Source organism: Ornithorhynchus anatinus, chromosome 12 (assembly GCF_004115215.2).
Source record: "Ornithorhynchus anatinus isolate Pmale09 chromosome 12, mOrnAna1.pri.v4, whole genome shotgun sequence".
Lineage (NCBI taxonomy): Eukaryota > Metazoa > Chordata > Mammalia > Monotremata > Ornithorhynchidae > Ornithorhynchus > Ornithorhynchus anatinus.
Window position 1 is genome coordinate 1,552,211 of NC_041739.1, and position 15,298 is coordinate 1,567,508.

Below are 15,298 nucleotides of genomic sequence, written 5' to 3' on the forward strand. Positions count from 1 at the left end.
ACGAGATCTGTGGCGCTGGGGCGAGGCCCAGAGGAGAGGCTGCATAATTATGGTGTTTGCGAAGCCCTTACTATGTGCCAGACACTGTACTGAGCGCTGAGGTGGGTACAAGCAAATCAGGATGGACAAGGTCCCTGTCCCACGTGGGGCTCACAGTCTCCATCCCTGTTTTCCAGACGAGGTAACTGAGGCCCAGTGAAGTGACTCGCCCAAGGTCACGCAGAAGACAAGTGGCTGAGCCGGGATTAGAACCCATGGCCTTCTGACTCCCAGGCCTGGGGTTTAACCACTACGCCTTGCCGCTTCTCTCAGCTTGAGCTAGGGAGAGGCCGGGGCAGAGACCCAGGATCAAATGAGGAGGGCGACAAGGAGAAGCCATAAGAGGAGGTGAAACAGGATTCATTCGTTCAATAGTATTTTTTGAGCGCTTACAATGTGCAGAGCACTGTACTAAGCGCTTGGAATATGTAAATCGGTAACAGATAGAGACAGTCCCTGCCAGGATGTCGTGTCCCTGAGAATTGCAGTGCGGCATCTGGGAGAACTCTCCCAGGGCAAGTCACTTCTTTTTCTCTTGGCCTCAGTTGCCTCATCTATAAAATGGGGATTAAGATAATAATATTATTGTACTTGTTAAGCGCTTACTATTGATTCATTCAATTGTATTTATTGAGCACTTACTACGTGCAGAGCACTGTACTAAGGGCTTGGAATGGACAATTTGGCAACAGAACTAACCCTACAATACTCTGCGCCAAGCACTCTTCTAAGCGCTGAGGTAGATACAGGGTAATCAGCTCATCCCACATGGGGCTCAGTCTCAATCCCTGTTTTCCAGATGAGATAACCGAGGCCCAGAGAAGTGAAATGACTCTCCCAAGGTCACCCAGCAGACAAGTGGGGATTAGAGAAGCAGCGTGGCTCAGTGGAAAGAGCACGGGCTTTGGAGTCAGAGGTCATGGGTTCTTGTCAGCTGTGTGACTTTGGGCAAGTCACTTAACTTCTCGGTGCCTCACTTACCTCATCTGTAAAATGGGGATTAAGACTGTGAGCCCCTCGTGGGACAACCTGATTCCCCTGTGTCTACCCCAGCGCTTAGAACAGTGCTCGGCACATGCCAACATTATTAAGTGGGGGAGCCGGGATCAGAACCCGGGTCCTCTGACTCCCAGGCCCGGGCTCTGGACACTAAGGAATCCTGCCCCGCTTATGAGCCCCATGTGGGACAGGGACCGTGTCCAACCTTGATAAGCTCGTATCTACCCCGGCACTTAGTACAGTGCTTGGCACGGAGTAAGTGCTTAACGAATACCCACCAAAAAAAGCCAACCTCTCAAAAGGCCCTCTGTCCCTCCCCTCCCCTTCAGGCGATTAAAGCCACAGCCCCATGTCCCTCTGTTTCCTGGAGGGGTAGACGCCCCAGGGGAGATGGTGTGAAGCTTTTATCGCTAGAATCAAGTTTTTCTGGCACCTCGGCTCCCTCCGTTCTCCCCGCACCCCTTCCCACCCCCAACCCTCCCGTCAGAGGTAGGACGTCAGAAGCCAGGCACCGAGCCCGTCTTCACACCTGGAATGCAGAGCGGGAGAATGGCCACGTGCTTCTGGGTCATTTTGAAGGTCCCCGGGGCAGAGGAGCTTTTTTTTATCATTATTGTTAATAATAATTTTTAAAAATGGTATCTGTTAAGCTCTTACTATGTTACAGGCACTGTGCTAAATGCTGGGGTGGGCACGAGCAAATCAAGTTGGACACAGTCCCCGTCCCACATAGGGCTCCCAGTCTCAATAATAATGTTGGTATTTGTTAAGCGCTTACTACTACTACTAATAATAATGTTGGTATTTGTTAAGCGCTTACTATGCGCAGGGCACCGTTGTAAGCGCTGGGATGGATGCAGGGTAATCGGGTCGTCCCACGTGAGGCTCCCAGTCTTCATCCCCATTTTCCAGATGAGGTCACTGAGGCACAGAGGAGTTAAGTGACTTGCCCACCGTCACCCAGCTGACAAGTGGCCGAGCCGGGATTCGAACCCGTGACTTCTGACTCCCAAGCCCGGGCTCTTTCCACGGAACCACGCTGCTTCTCAATCCCCACTCAACAGATGAGGTAACTAAGGTCACACAGCAGACAAGTGGCAGAGCGTGGATTTTTTGTGCCCGGCTTTCTTTAGGGCGGGCCCCCAGGGGCTGCTCCGTCTTAGACCGGGTGCTGGGTTCAAGAGCGGGGCCCGCCCTGCTCTCCGGACCCCCACATCCTGCTTCCTCCCCGCTCCACGGCCGGTCAAGTGGCGAGTCGGATGTCAAGCACTTGCTTAGTACGATGCTGTGCACACAGGAAGAGCTCAGTAAATACGGTTGATTGATTGGATCTTTGTCCTTTCCATACGGTTCCACCTAGCACTGGCAGTCGCCGGGCTCCGACGGGTGCCCAGAGATGTCCTCTCAACGGTCAACGTTTCTGTTGGAAAAACAGTGGGCAGCGACTTGTTCCGAGTTGGGGCCCAGATCTTGGCAGCCAGGGAAGTGGCAATTTGCCGGCATCAAGATCGGGGGCCAAAAGTCCAACTTCAGACGGGATCGATCTCTGCTCGCACGTGGTTTTCGTGTCTCCGGCTCCCGGTGAAGATGGGAGTTGAGTTAGATGCAGGGCAAGCGGCTCAGGTGGTGGGTTCTAATCCCGGCTCCGCCGCTTGTCTGCCGGGGGGCCGGGGGCAAGTCACTTCACTTTTCTGTGCCTCGGTTACCTCATCCGGAAAACGGGGATCGAGACCGTGAGCCCCCCGTGAGACGGGGACTGTGCCCAGACCGATTTGCTTGAGTCCACCCCGGTGCTTAGTACAGTGCCTGACTCGTAGTAAGTGCTTAACAGATACCATAATTATTAGTAGTAGTAGTAGTAAAGAGTTTAGCACATAGTAAGCATTTCACAAATACCATTATTATATTGCTCTGAATGACTTTCTCTGTAGGGCGGAAATGGGGATTGAGGGCTCCATAATAAGAGAAGCAGCGTGGCTCAGTGGAAAGAGCCCGGGCTTGGAAATCAGAGGTCATGGGTTCGAATCCCGGCTCCGCCACTTGTCAGCTGGGTGACTGTGGGCAAGACCACCTGATTACCCTGTATCTACCCCAGCGCTTAGAACAGTGCTCGGCCCATAGTAAGCGCTTTACAGATACCAACTAGTAAATAAAGAGGGCAAGTCAAGGTGACGCAGAGGGAGTGGAAGAAAAGGAAAAGAGGGCTTAGTCAGGGAAGGCTTCTTGGAGGAGATCTGCCTTCAATACTTCAATTACTTCAATAAGAGTAACTGATGTGAGCAGGGAGGGCGTTCCAGACCAGCGGCAGGATGTGGGCGAGAGGTTGGCGGCGAGAGGGAGGCCCAGTGAGAAGGTCGGCATTAGAGGAGCGAAGTGTGTGGGTTGGATTGGAGTAGGAGAGAAGCGAGGTGAGGTAGGAGGGGGCGAGGGGATGGGGAGCTTTAAAGCCGATGGTGAGGAGTTTCTGTTTGATGTGGAAGCGGATGGGCAGCCGCTGGACGTTTTGGAGTGCGGCTTGCCCGGCAGCCAAGAAGGACGGAGAAGATGGAGCGGTTTAAGGATGGACCGGGGCTGTGGTGACCAGAACCCCACTTCCCCAAAGCCGCGTCCCCTTCCGAGGGAAGGGCCATCAGTCAATCATATCCGTTGAGCATTTACTGTGTGCAAAGTACTGTACCAAATGCTTGGAAGAGTACAATTTAACAGTAGATGCATTTCTCCCTCTTTTTAATTGTACTCATTAAGTGCTTACTGTGTGCCAAGCGGTGTTCTAAGTGCTGGGGTAGACGCAAGCTAATCAGGTCGGACACCGTCCCTATCCCACACGGGGCTCACGGTCGTAGTCCCCGTTTTACAGATGAGCGCTTAATGCGGTGCTCTGCACCCAGTAAGCGCTCAGTAAATACGACTGAATGAACGGATGAGGGAACTGAGGCCCGGAGAAGTGAAGTGGCTTGATCGAGGTCGCACGGCGGACAAGTGGCAGAGCCGGGATTGGAGCCCAGGCCCTTCTGACCCCCAGGCCGGTGTTCCACTGGGTCACGCTGCTTCCCTGCCCGCAAGGGGCTTACGGCGCTCCCGGCTGGGCCAGCCCAAGTGCCCGTGGCCACCGTCGTCCTCCGGGGTGGACGCGGGAGGCCCTCCGTGGCGGGGCCTCTTGCCACCGCCTCCGGTCCTCTCTGGGTGGGGCAGTGGGGTGACTCCAAGCTCCCGCCTGCCATTGGCCCATCCTTCCCCTCCCCGGACTGTGCCTGCTAGTTACCTTTCACCCAGTGGGCAGCAGCGCCGGGGCTCGGCACGTGATAGACGTCCCCGGGGACCTTGGTGGCGAGGGCCGGCCGGCTCCCCCCTCCTAACTCCTCCCCCCCCCCCCCCGCCCGTCAGCTGTCAAAGGGGGCCTGCTCTGCGTTGCCGATCGGGGACAGTGCCCTTCCCGACTTTTCCCGGCTCCTCTGTGTCCTCCTGCTTCGGCCGGATCACACGTTGCGTCCCGCCGGCCGGGGTGGCGCTCGGGGGGACCCTGGCTGGACGCCCCCGTCGGCCGGGGGGGTCCGGGCCTGGCGGTCCCCGGTGGGAGACTTCGCACAGAGGCACAAGGGCAGCCGGTGTGGAGCTGACAGCTGCGGAGGGAAGGGGCGCCTGCCCTCTCGGGGGAAAGCAGGTGCTGGGACGCGATGGCGGGAGGAGCCGGGGGGGCGGCACGGAGCCGAGGGGAGGAGGGGAGAGTATCACATGTGCAGCCCGGTCACCTAACCTCGGAGAGCCCCGCTGGCCCCTAGGCAGGAGACGCCCTCAGTGCATCAACTAAAACGTCGAGACTCAACGTAGCCTAGAGGATAGAGCCTGGGCCTAGGAGTCGGAAGGACCTGGGTCCGACTCCATTTTCATTCATTCCTTCGTATTTATTAAGTGCTTGCTGTGTGCAGAGCACTGTACTAAGCACTTGGGAAAGTACAACAATAAGCAGTGACATTCCCTGCCCACAGTGAGCTCACGGTCTAGGCGGGGGCGGGGAGACAGACATCAATAAAAATAAAATTACAGATATATTCAGAGAAGCAGCGTGGCTTAGTGGAAAGAGCACGGGTTTGGGAGTCAGAGGACGGGATTCTGATCCCACTTAACTTCTCTGTGCCTCAGTTCCCTCGTCGGTAAAATGGGGCTTGAGACCGTAAGCCTCACGTCGGACAGGGACCGTGTCCAAACCGATTTGCTTATATCCACCCCGGCGCTTAGTATAGTGCCTGGCACATAGTAAGCACTTAAATGCCACCATGACATTTTAATAATTGTTATTATTACCATTATTATTCAGCACTTAGAACAGTCCTTGGCACGTAGTAAGCACTTAAAGGATACCATCGTTATTATTAATAAATACGACCGACTGCTCTGCACGAAGTGCTCGATAAATGCAATCGATCGATCGGGCGGCGCCTCGGTCCCCTGCCGCGGAGGAGCCGAGATCGTCCAGGCCAAACCCCGGGTCGGACTGGTTTGGACGGGCGGGTGGGCGTGGGGGGTGGTCGGAGCGGGGTCCCGCCCCCGGGTGCCCGGTCCGGCCTCGCCTCCCATGCCATTCCCCTTGTCCCCGCAGAGCGTGCCGAGGATCGGGCGGCCGGCGGGCGGACCGTCCCGGCGGGGACCATGCAGGCCCACGAGCTGTTCCGCCACCTGCGGCTGCCGGAGCTGGAGGAGCTGCGGCAGTATGTGCGAAGCATCCCCACCAACACGCTCATGGGCTTCGGGGCCTTCGCCGCCCTCACCACCTTCTGGTACGCCACCAGGCCCAAAGCCATCAAACCGCCCTGCGACCTGGCCATGCAGTCGGTGGAGATCGAGGTAGGGCGCGGGCGCGGGCCGGGGCATCGGCGGGTGGGTCGCTGAGGGGGGCAACGGGCAGCGGGCCCCCAGGCTCCTCGCCTCCTCCCGCTTCACCCTCTTCTCTCTCCACCCGCCCTCCCCCAAAGGAAACAGAGAAGCAGCGTGGCTCAGTGGAAAGAGCCCGGGCTTGGGAGTCAGAGGTCATGGGTTCGAATCCCCGCTCCGCCGCTGGCCAGCTGTGCGACTTTGGGCAAGTCACTTCACTTCTCTGTGCCTCAGTTCCCTCATCCGCAAAATGGGGATTAAAACTGTGAGCTCCGTGCGGGACAACCTGATCGTCCCCCAGCGCTTAGAACAGTGCTTTGCACATAGTAAGCGTTGAACAGTTACCAACATTATTATTATTGTCAAATGAGGGAAAATCCCGGGTGTGACACAGCCAGTAATAATAGTGGTACTTGTTAAGCGCTTACTATGTGCCAACCACTCTTCTAAGCGCTGGGGTAGATACAAGTTAATCAGGTTGGACACAATCCCTGTCCCACATTGGGCTCGCAGTCATGGGTTCTAATTCTGGCTCTGCCACTTGTCTGCTGTGTGACCTTGGACAAGTCACATCACTTCTCTCTGCCTCAGTTACCTCATCTGTAAAATGGGGATTGAGACTGTGAGCCCCGTGTGGGTCAAGGGACTGTGCCCAACTCGATTGGCTCAGATCCACCCCAGTGCTTAGCACAGGGCCTGGCACATAGCGCTTAGCAAATACCATTATAATCATTATTATTATTATTATTAATCCCCATTTTACAGATGAGGGATCTGAGGCCCAGGAAAGCGAAGTGACTCGCCCAAGGTCACACAGCAGACATGTGGCGGAGTCGGAATGAGAACCCAGCTCCTTCTGACTCCCAGGCCCGGACTTTATCCACTAAATCATGCTATTTCAGCCGTGGGATTAAGCGGCACTCGGGTGTCATCATTCTCCTTCTCAGGGAGCAATGTGGCCTAATAGATAGAGCACAAGCCTGGGTCCTAATCCCAGCTCCGCCACTGTCCTGCTGCGGGACCTTGGGCGAGTCCCTTCGCTTCCCTGCGCCTCAGTTTCCTCAACTGTGAAATGGGGTTCACTCCCTCTTCTCCCTCCTGCTTACACTGTGAGCTCCATGTGGGACAGGGACCGTGTCCGACCTGATTAACTTGTATCTGCTCCAGCACTTAGAACAGTGAGTGACTCATAGAAAGTGCATAACAAATAGCGTTAAAAAAAAATAAACCGTGTGAGGGGCGGGCCCAGTTCCGGGTCTACAGCTCGGGCAGGACGGTGGGCCTCCGCCGGGAGCCTTGGCCCCCTGGACCTAGGATCCCGGCGGTTTCTGGACAGCGGCCGGGGCAGCCCGGCCCGGTCACGTTGGTCCTCGTAGGATGAGGTGGCCTCCTTTTTTTTTTAATTATTATGGTGCGATGCGCTTACTATGTGCCGGGCACTGTTCTGAGCGCTGGGGTTACAAGATAATCATATTGGACACGGTCCCTGTCCCACATAGAGCTCACACGGGAAGCAGCGTGGCTCAGTGGAAAGAGCCTGGGCTTCGGAGTCGGAGGTCATGGATTTGACTCCCGGCTCTGCCACTTGTCAGCTGGGTGACCGTGGGCGAGTCACTTCACTTCTCTGTGCCTCAGTGACCTCATCTGTAAAATGGGGATTAACTGTGAGCCTCACGTGGGACAACCCGATGACCCTGTATCTACCCCAGCGCTTAGAACAGTGTTCTGCACATAGTAAGCGCTTAACAAATACCAACATTATTATTATTATTATTATTATTAACGGTCTCAATTCTGTCAGTTTCACTCCCAGCTCTGCCACCTGTCAGCTGTGTGACTGTGGGCGAGTCACTTCACTTCTCTGGGCCTCAGTGACCTCATCTGTAAAATGGGGATGAAGACCGTGAGCCCCACGGGGGACAACCTGATTCCCCTGTGTCTACCCCAGCGCTTAGAACAGTGCTCTGCACATAGCAAGCGCTTAACAAATACCAACATTATTAGTATTATTCCTATTTTACAGATGAGGAAACTGAGCGCAGAGCAGTGAAGTGACCTACCCAAGGTCACACAGCAGACGAGTGGCAGAGCAGGGATTAGAACTCGGGGCCTCCTGACTCCCAAGCCCAACCGGTGGCCCCAGGGAGCTGTGAGCAGCCTTGCTTTAAGGTGTGGCCCAACTAAACCAGAAACTCACTCTCCTGGGCTCGTCTCAGCCCGTCAATCAGCCCACCGGGATTATTGACACTCGCTCATTTTCCCCCCACCATGAGCAGAACGCTGGGTAGGGCTAGGGAGGGTTGGGTGAGGGGCAAGGGGGTGGAGGCCGGGCATCACAAAGGACGTCTAGGACACGGTCCCAGGCATTTAGGAGCTTGCAGTCTGATAGGAGAAACGGGACAGACAGATTCCCAAACAAAAGGCGCACCGGACAGATGACCATTGCACACTTCCAGGATCAGTAGCGGTCAGTGGGCTGCTCCTTGATAGGCTGCCTGGAGGAGGAGGAGGAAGATGAGAAAGAGGTGGGGGGAGGAGGAAAAGAAGGAGGAGATTGGTTCTGGACATCCTGGCGTCAAGGATGGCGAATAATAATAGTAATAATAATGATGTTGGTATTTGTTAAGCACTTCCTATGTGCACAGCACTGTTCTAGGCGCTGGGGTAGATACAGGGTCATCAGGTTGTCCCTCGTGAGGCTCACGGTCTTCATCCCCGTTTTGCAGATGAGGGAACTGAGGCCCAGAGAAGTTGTGATTCGCCCACAGTCACACAGCTGACGAGTGGCAGGGCCGGGATTCGAACCCGTGACCTCTGACTCCCAAGCCCGGGCTCTTTCCACTGAGCCGCGCCGCTTCACCTGATGAATTCAGAGCGTCACCGGGCATTCCACCCTCCAGTCCTAGGTCACACCGGCAGCTCCTCCATCGTCCTGGTCCTCATCAGCGTCGTAGTTGGGGTATTTAAGCGCCTACTAAATGCCAAGCACTAGACTAAGCCCTGGGGTAAATACGATATTATCAAATCAGGCACAGTCCCTGTCCCGCACGGGGCTCACTGTCGAAGTAGGAGGGAGAAGTGGTTTCGAACTGCCGTTTTCCAGGTGACGAAACAAGAATCAGCGAGGCCTAGTGGAAGGGACACAGGTCTGGGAGTCAGACGACCTGGGTTCCAGTCCTGAATCCGACCCGTGCCGGCTCCGGGCCCTCGGGCAAGTTACTTAACCTCTCTGCGTTTCAGTTATCGGCATCTGTGAAATGAGGCTTAAGACTGTGGCCCCGTGTGGGACGGGGACTGTGTCTGACCTGATTTCCTTCTATCTAGAACAGTGCTTGCCGCGTAGTAAGTGCTTAACAAACTCCACAGTTACTACTGTCGTTACGATTATTGCTGTTGTGGTTATTGAGGCCCGGAGAGGTAAACTTGCCCGAAGTCACAGAGCGGTCAAGTGGCGGAGCTCCCCTGTCCTGTAGGATTTCCCCTTGACGTTGGAAATGTTTTGAAAGCCGGCGGAGGGGTCAGCAAAATCGTCAATCTCAGAAGGGTCGTCCGGAGCTGTGTAAGTCCAAAGCTTCGGGCAAGGTGTCACCTCAGATTGAGCCGTGGGAAACAGCCTGGGGATTCGATTCTTACCCAGACCGATGGTCATCGTTCATTCGTTCGTTCAATAGTATTTATTGAGCGCTTACTATGTGCAGAGCACTGGACGAAGCAGCGTGGCTCAGTGGAAAGAGCCCGGGCTCGGGAGTCGGCCGTCACGAGTGCGAATCCCGGCTCCGCCACTTGTCTGCTGAGTGACGGTGGGCGAGTCACTTCACTTCTCTGGGCCTCAGTGACCTCATCTGTATTAATCCCCATTTTAACTGTGAGCCTCACGTGGGACGACCTGATTACCCTATGTCTACCCCAGCGCTTAGAACGGTGCTCTGCACATAGTAAGCGCTTAACAACTACCAACGTTATTACTAAGCGCTTGGAATGGACAATTCGGCAACAGACAGAGACAATCCCTGCCCGTCGACGGGCTCACGGTCTAATCGGGGGAGACGGACGGACAAAAACAAGACAACTTAATCACGATAAGTAGAATCGAGGGGATGCAAGCCTCATTAACAGAATAAATAGGGGAATAAAAATCTGTACAAATGAGCACAGTGCTGAGGGGAGGGAGAGGAGCAGAGGGAAAGGGGGGAAATCATCATCAGGGAGCAGTGGAGCTGAGTAGTGGAGATGGTGGAAAGAAGAGAGATACTGGGATATTGTGGGGAAGGGGGTGTGAGAAAGAGAGGGACTGAGGAGTGTGGGCCCTACAGAAAGGCCGAGAGCAGTCACCGAGAGCTGGGAGGACAGCCGTTCCCTAGAACACAGATCTGGGAGTCAGAAGGACCTGGGTTCTAATCCCCTGCTCGCCCCCTTGTCTGCTGGGTGACCTTGGCAAGTCACTTCACTTCTCTGTGCCTCAGCTACCTCATCTGTAAAATGGGCATGACGACTGTGAGCCCCACCTGGGACACCTGATTAGCCTGTATAATAATGTTGGTATTTGTTAAGCGCTCACTAGGTGCCGAGCGCTGTTCTAAGCGCTGGGGGAGACACAGGGGAATCAGGTTGTCCCACGTGGGGCTCACGGTCTGCATCCCCATTTTACAGATGAGGGAACCGAGGCACCGAGCAGTTAAGTGACTCGCCCGAAGTCACACAGCTGACAAGTGACCGAGCCGGGATTCGAACCCATGACCTCTGACTCCAAAGCCCGTGCTCTTTCCACTGAGCCACGCTGCTTCTCTAACTACTCCAGCGCTTAGAACAGTGCTTGGCACATAGTGAGTGCTCCATATTATTATTTTTCCTCTGTGCCTCAGTGACCCCCATCTGTAAAATGGGGGTCAAGAGTGTGAGCTCCATGTGGGACAGGGACTGTGCCCGACCTGATTAGCTTGTATCTATCCCAGCACTTAGAACAGTGCTTGGCACTGTTAAGTAAGTACTTAACAAATACCACTCTAATTATTACTATTGTTATTATTATCAATCAGTGGTACCTACTGTGAGGTTCTTGGGCAAAGAGGGGAGAATTGAAAAAAATCAACACCCAGTGACCCAGTGAAAACAATTGGCAAACCCAGGAGATGGGGCTTATAATAATAACATTATTATTATTAATATTATTATAAGCAGAGAAGCAGCATGGCTCAGTGGCAAGAGCCCGGGCTTGGGAGTCAGAGGTCATGGGTTCTAATCCCGGCTCTGCCGCTTGTCAGCCGTGTGACTTTGGGCAAGTCACTTCGCTTCTGTGGGCCTCAGTGACCTCATATGTAAAATGGGATGAGGACTGTGAGCCCCACGTGGGACAACCTGATCACCTCGTATCTACCCCAGGGCCTAGAGCAGTGCTTTGCACACAGTAAGCGCTTAACAGATACCATCATTATTAATTGTGTCTGTTAAGTGCTTACTGTGGTGCCAAGCACTGTTCTACGCACTGGGGTAGATACAAGCCTTTCAGGTTGAACACAGTCCCTGCCTCACATGGGGCTCACACTCTTAATAATCTAGAGAAGCAGCGTGGCTCAGTGGAAAGAGCCCGGGCTTGGGAGTCAGAGGTCATGGGTTCGAATCCCGGCTCTGCCCCTCGTCAGCTGTGTGACTGTGGGCGAGTCACTTCACTTCTCCGGGCCTCAGTGACCTCATCTGTAAAATGGGGATTAAAACTGTGAGCCTCACGTGGGACATCCTGATGACCCTGGATCTCCCCCAGCGCTTAGAACGGTGCTCTGCACATAGTAAGCGCTTAACAAATACCAACATCATTAATCCCCATTTTACAGAGGAGGTCACTGAGGCCCAGAGAAGTGAAGTGACTTGCCCTAAGGTCACCCAGGAGACAAGCGGCAGAGCCGGGATTAGAACCCAGGTCCTTTTGACTCCCAGGCCCGGGCCTAGCCGCTAAGCCACAGTGCTCCTCTTCGATCTCCTGCCGATAAGCTTGCCAGAAGAGGTCCGTGGGGGCTAATCCCGCCGCTCCCGCCCTGGGATTTCCTCGACTCCGACCCGAGGCAGGAAGCTCCCGATTAATGGCATGCGAAATTCCGACTGCACTCGCCGTCCCATCAAACCGCTCTTTGTTCAGACTTGTTGCCCGGCCCCGCTTTCGACACGGGTTTGGTTCTGTAATGTGTCAAACCAGTTCCTAGACCCAGTCGGGTTTGCCGCCTGGCAATCGTCGCGCTCCCCGGGGGCCGGGCCGGCCCCGAGCTGGGTCGCCAGAGCAGCTGAGCTCCTTCCGCCTCGGGGGGAGAAAGAGGCCTGCAGAGTGTGAAGGCTGCCCCCCTCCCCTCACCCTCCCGCCCTGTTTCCGTGCCTTCATTCCTTCCTTCGGTCGTATTTACTGAGCGCTGACTATGTGCAGAGCGCTGTACTGAGCGCTTGGAATGTCCAACCGGGCCACAGATAGAGACCATCCCTGCCCAACGACGGGCTCACGGTCTAAACGGGGGAGACGGACAACGAAACAAAACAAGTAGTCTGGCCGGGGGCGGGGAGTTGGCGGGATGCACGGTGTCTGTAACTGAGCATCCACAGACGCATCGGCATCAGGGTTCGAATCCCTGCTCTGCCACTTGTCAGCTGTGTGACTTTGGGCAGGGCACTTCACTTCTCTGGGCCTCAGTTACCTCATCTGTAAAAATGGGGATTAAAAAATGTGAGCCCCACGTGGGACAATCTGTTGACCCCCGTATCTACCCCAGCGCTTAGAACAGTGCTCAGCACATAGTAAGCGCTTAACAAATATTATCATGATTATTATTCAAATGGGGTTGAAGACTGTGAGCCCCACGTGGGACAGCCCGATTACCTCGTATCTACCCCAGCGCTTAGAACAGTGCTCGGCACATAGTAAGCGCTTAACAAATATTATCATGATTATTATTAAAATGGGGTTGAAGACTGTGAGCCCCACGTGGGACAGCCCGATTACCTCGTATCTACCCCAGCGCTTAGAACAGTGCTTGGCACATAGTAAGCGCCTGATAAACTGTAAGCCTGTCAATGGGCAGGGATGGTCTCTATCTGTTGCCGAATTGTATTCATTCAATAGTATTTATCGAGCGCTTACTATGGGCAGACCACTGTACTAAGCGCTTGCAATGTACAAATCGGTGACAGATAGAGACAGTCCCTGCCCTTTGACGGGCTCACAGTCTAATCGGGGGAGACGGACGGACGAGAACAATAGCAATAAATAGAATCAAGAATTCCAAACGCTTAGTACAGTGCCCTGCCCATAATAAGTGCTCAGTAAATACTATTGAATGAATAAAGACCATTTTTTTAAATTCAAAAAAGAGTTCCCGGGCCTCGTCGGCCAGACCTCCACACGGTCAGGGCCCGCCGTCTCCTCCTCCTCCGGGCTTCCCACCCGTCCAGGTTCCCGGCCTCCGTAGCTCCCCGAGGCTGTTATCCGGAGCGTCTGCTTCGCCCAGTTGTGCAGGTGGATTGGACTTTCCAAAACATTCCCTCCCAGCTCTCCGGAGCCCCACCCTACCCCCAGGGCCACGCCAGCGCTCCCTCCGTACACTTTCCACCTCACGAGCAGCCAACGAACCACATACGCACACACACACTCAAATTCGTTAAATAAAAAGAAGTCACTGACTCACCGGCATTCCAAAACCTTCCCTAAAGTCACCCAGGACACCTGTACTGTAAACTCGTTGCGGACGAGGAACCCATCTACCAGCTCTGTTAGATTGTACCCTCCCAAGCGCTTAGTACGGAGCACTGCCCGCGGTGAGTGCTCAATAAATGCCACGGATCGATCGATGGGTTGAATGCTTTAAAAGTGAAGCGGCGTGACTCGGTGGAAAGAGCCCGGGCTCGGGAGTCAGAGGCCGTGGGTTCTAATCCCGGCTCCTCCACTTGTCAGCTGCGTGACCTTGGGCAGGTCACTTCACTTCTCTGGGCCTCAGTTCCCGCATCTGTAAAAGGGGGGATGAAGACTGTGAGCCCCACGTGGGACAACCTAATTCCCCTTGTATCTGTAAAATGGGGATTAACTGTGAGCCTCACGAGGGACAACCTGATTACTCTGTATCTACCCCAGCGCTTAGAACGGTGCTCTGCACATAGTAAGTGCTTAACAAATACCAACATTATTATTATTATTATCTACCCCAGCACTTAGAACAGTGCTTGGCACATAGCAACGGCTTTACAAATACCAACATTATCATTATTATTATTATTAAAAAGCTCTTCCATGGTAGACTAAGCTCACTGTGGGCCGAGAGCGTGTCTGGCAACTCTCTTATATTGTACTCTTCCAACAGCTTAGTACAGTGCTGTGCACGTGGTAAGTACTCAGTAAATAGCATTGATTGATTAGACGCCCAACCCACGGAGAGGGAAGGGTCATCGCGCAGCCCGGACAGCAGTTCGGCATGGCAGGGCGTGAACCTGATTAAATGGACATGACCCCTACCCTCAAAGAGCTTAAAGGTCTAGCGAGGGAGACAAACACTAAAATAAATTAGGGAGGCAGTGCGGCCTAGCGGGAAGAGCCCAGGCCTGGGAGTCAGAGGACCCGGATTCTAATTCTGCCTCTGCCACCTGCCTGCTGTGTCACCTCGGGCAAGTCACCTAACTTTTCTGTGCCTCAGTTACCTCGTCTGTAAAGTGGGGATTAAAACTGTGAGTCCGTGCGGGACATAGACTGTCTACACCCTGATTTTATCCAGCCCTTAGTACAGTGCCTGACCCCTAGTAAGCACTTAATGAATTCTAGTCTTGTCTTAGGCCGTCAAGTCGTTTCCGACCCATAACGACACCGTGGACGCATCTCTCCCAGAACGCCCCACTTTCCAGCTGCCATCGTTCTGGTAGTGGATCCATAGAGTTTTTTTGGTAAAAATACAGAAGTGGTTTAACACTGCATCCTTCCGCGCAGTAAACTTGAATCTCCGCCCTCGACTCGCTCCCGTGCCACCGCTGCCCAGCACGGGTGAGTTTTGACGTGTAGCAGATGACCTTCCACACGCTAACCGCTGGCCAAGCTGGGAATGAAATGGACGGGCCTCTGCTGGACTCTCCCTCCCGGAGCCGAGACCGGTAGAGGACTGGAAACTCTCCAGGTGCCACCCTGAGAGAGGACTTAAAACCATAAAAAAAAAAAAAGTTACGGGCAGGAGGAAGATGGAAAAGGAGATGTGATCACTGTGGTGTTTGTGAAGCGCCGCTTAGTATGTCCCAAACACTCTATTAAGTGCTGGGGGAGTTACGAGATAATCAGATTGAACAATTTTAGGCCCATGTGGTCTAAGTGGGATAGGTGAGATAGGACTTAAAGACTCGAGACTTATATATTGGTGGTATTTGTTAAGCGCTTACTATG

At 54.2% G+C, this 15,298-nt stretch overlaps 1 protein-coding gene across 2 annotated transcripts in view; it reads left to right on the plus strand.

Annotated features, from left to right (window-relative positions):
- The first annotated feature begins 5,635 nt into the window (after positions 1-5,635).
- The window catches only part of ACSL1 (acyl-CoA synthetase long chain family member 1), a 51,474-nt gene continuing 41,811 nt past the window's right edge, over positions 5,636-15,298 (plus strand). For both annotated transcript variants that reach the window (XM_029076698.1, XM_029076699.1), the window contains exon 1: positions 5,636-5,880. In XM_029076698.1, the coding sequence (XP_028932531.1) occupies positions 5,686-5,880 (195 nt within the window). In that variant the 5' untranslated portion in view covers positions 5,636-5,685. The remainder of the gene's footprint in view (positions 5,881-15,298) is intronic.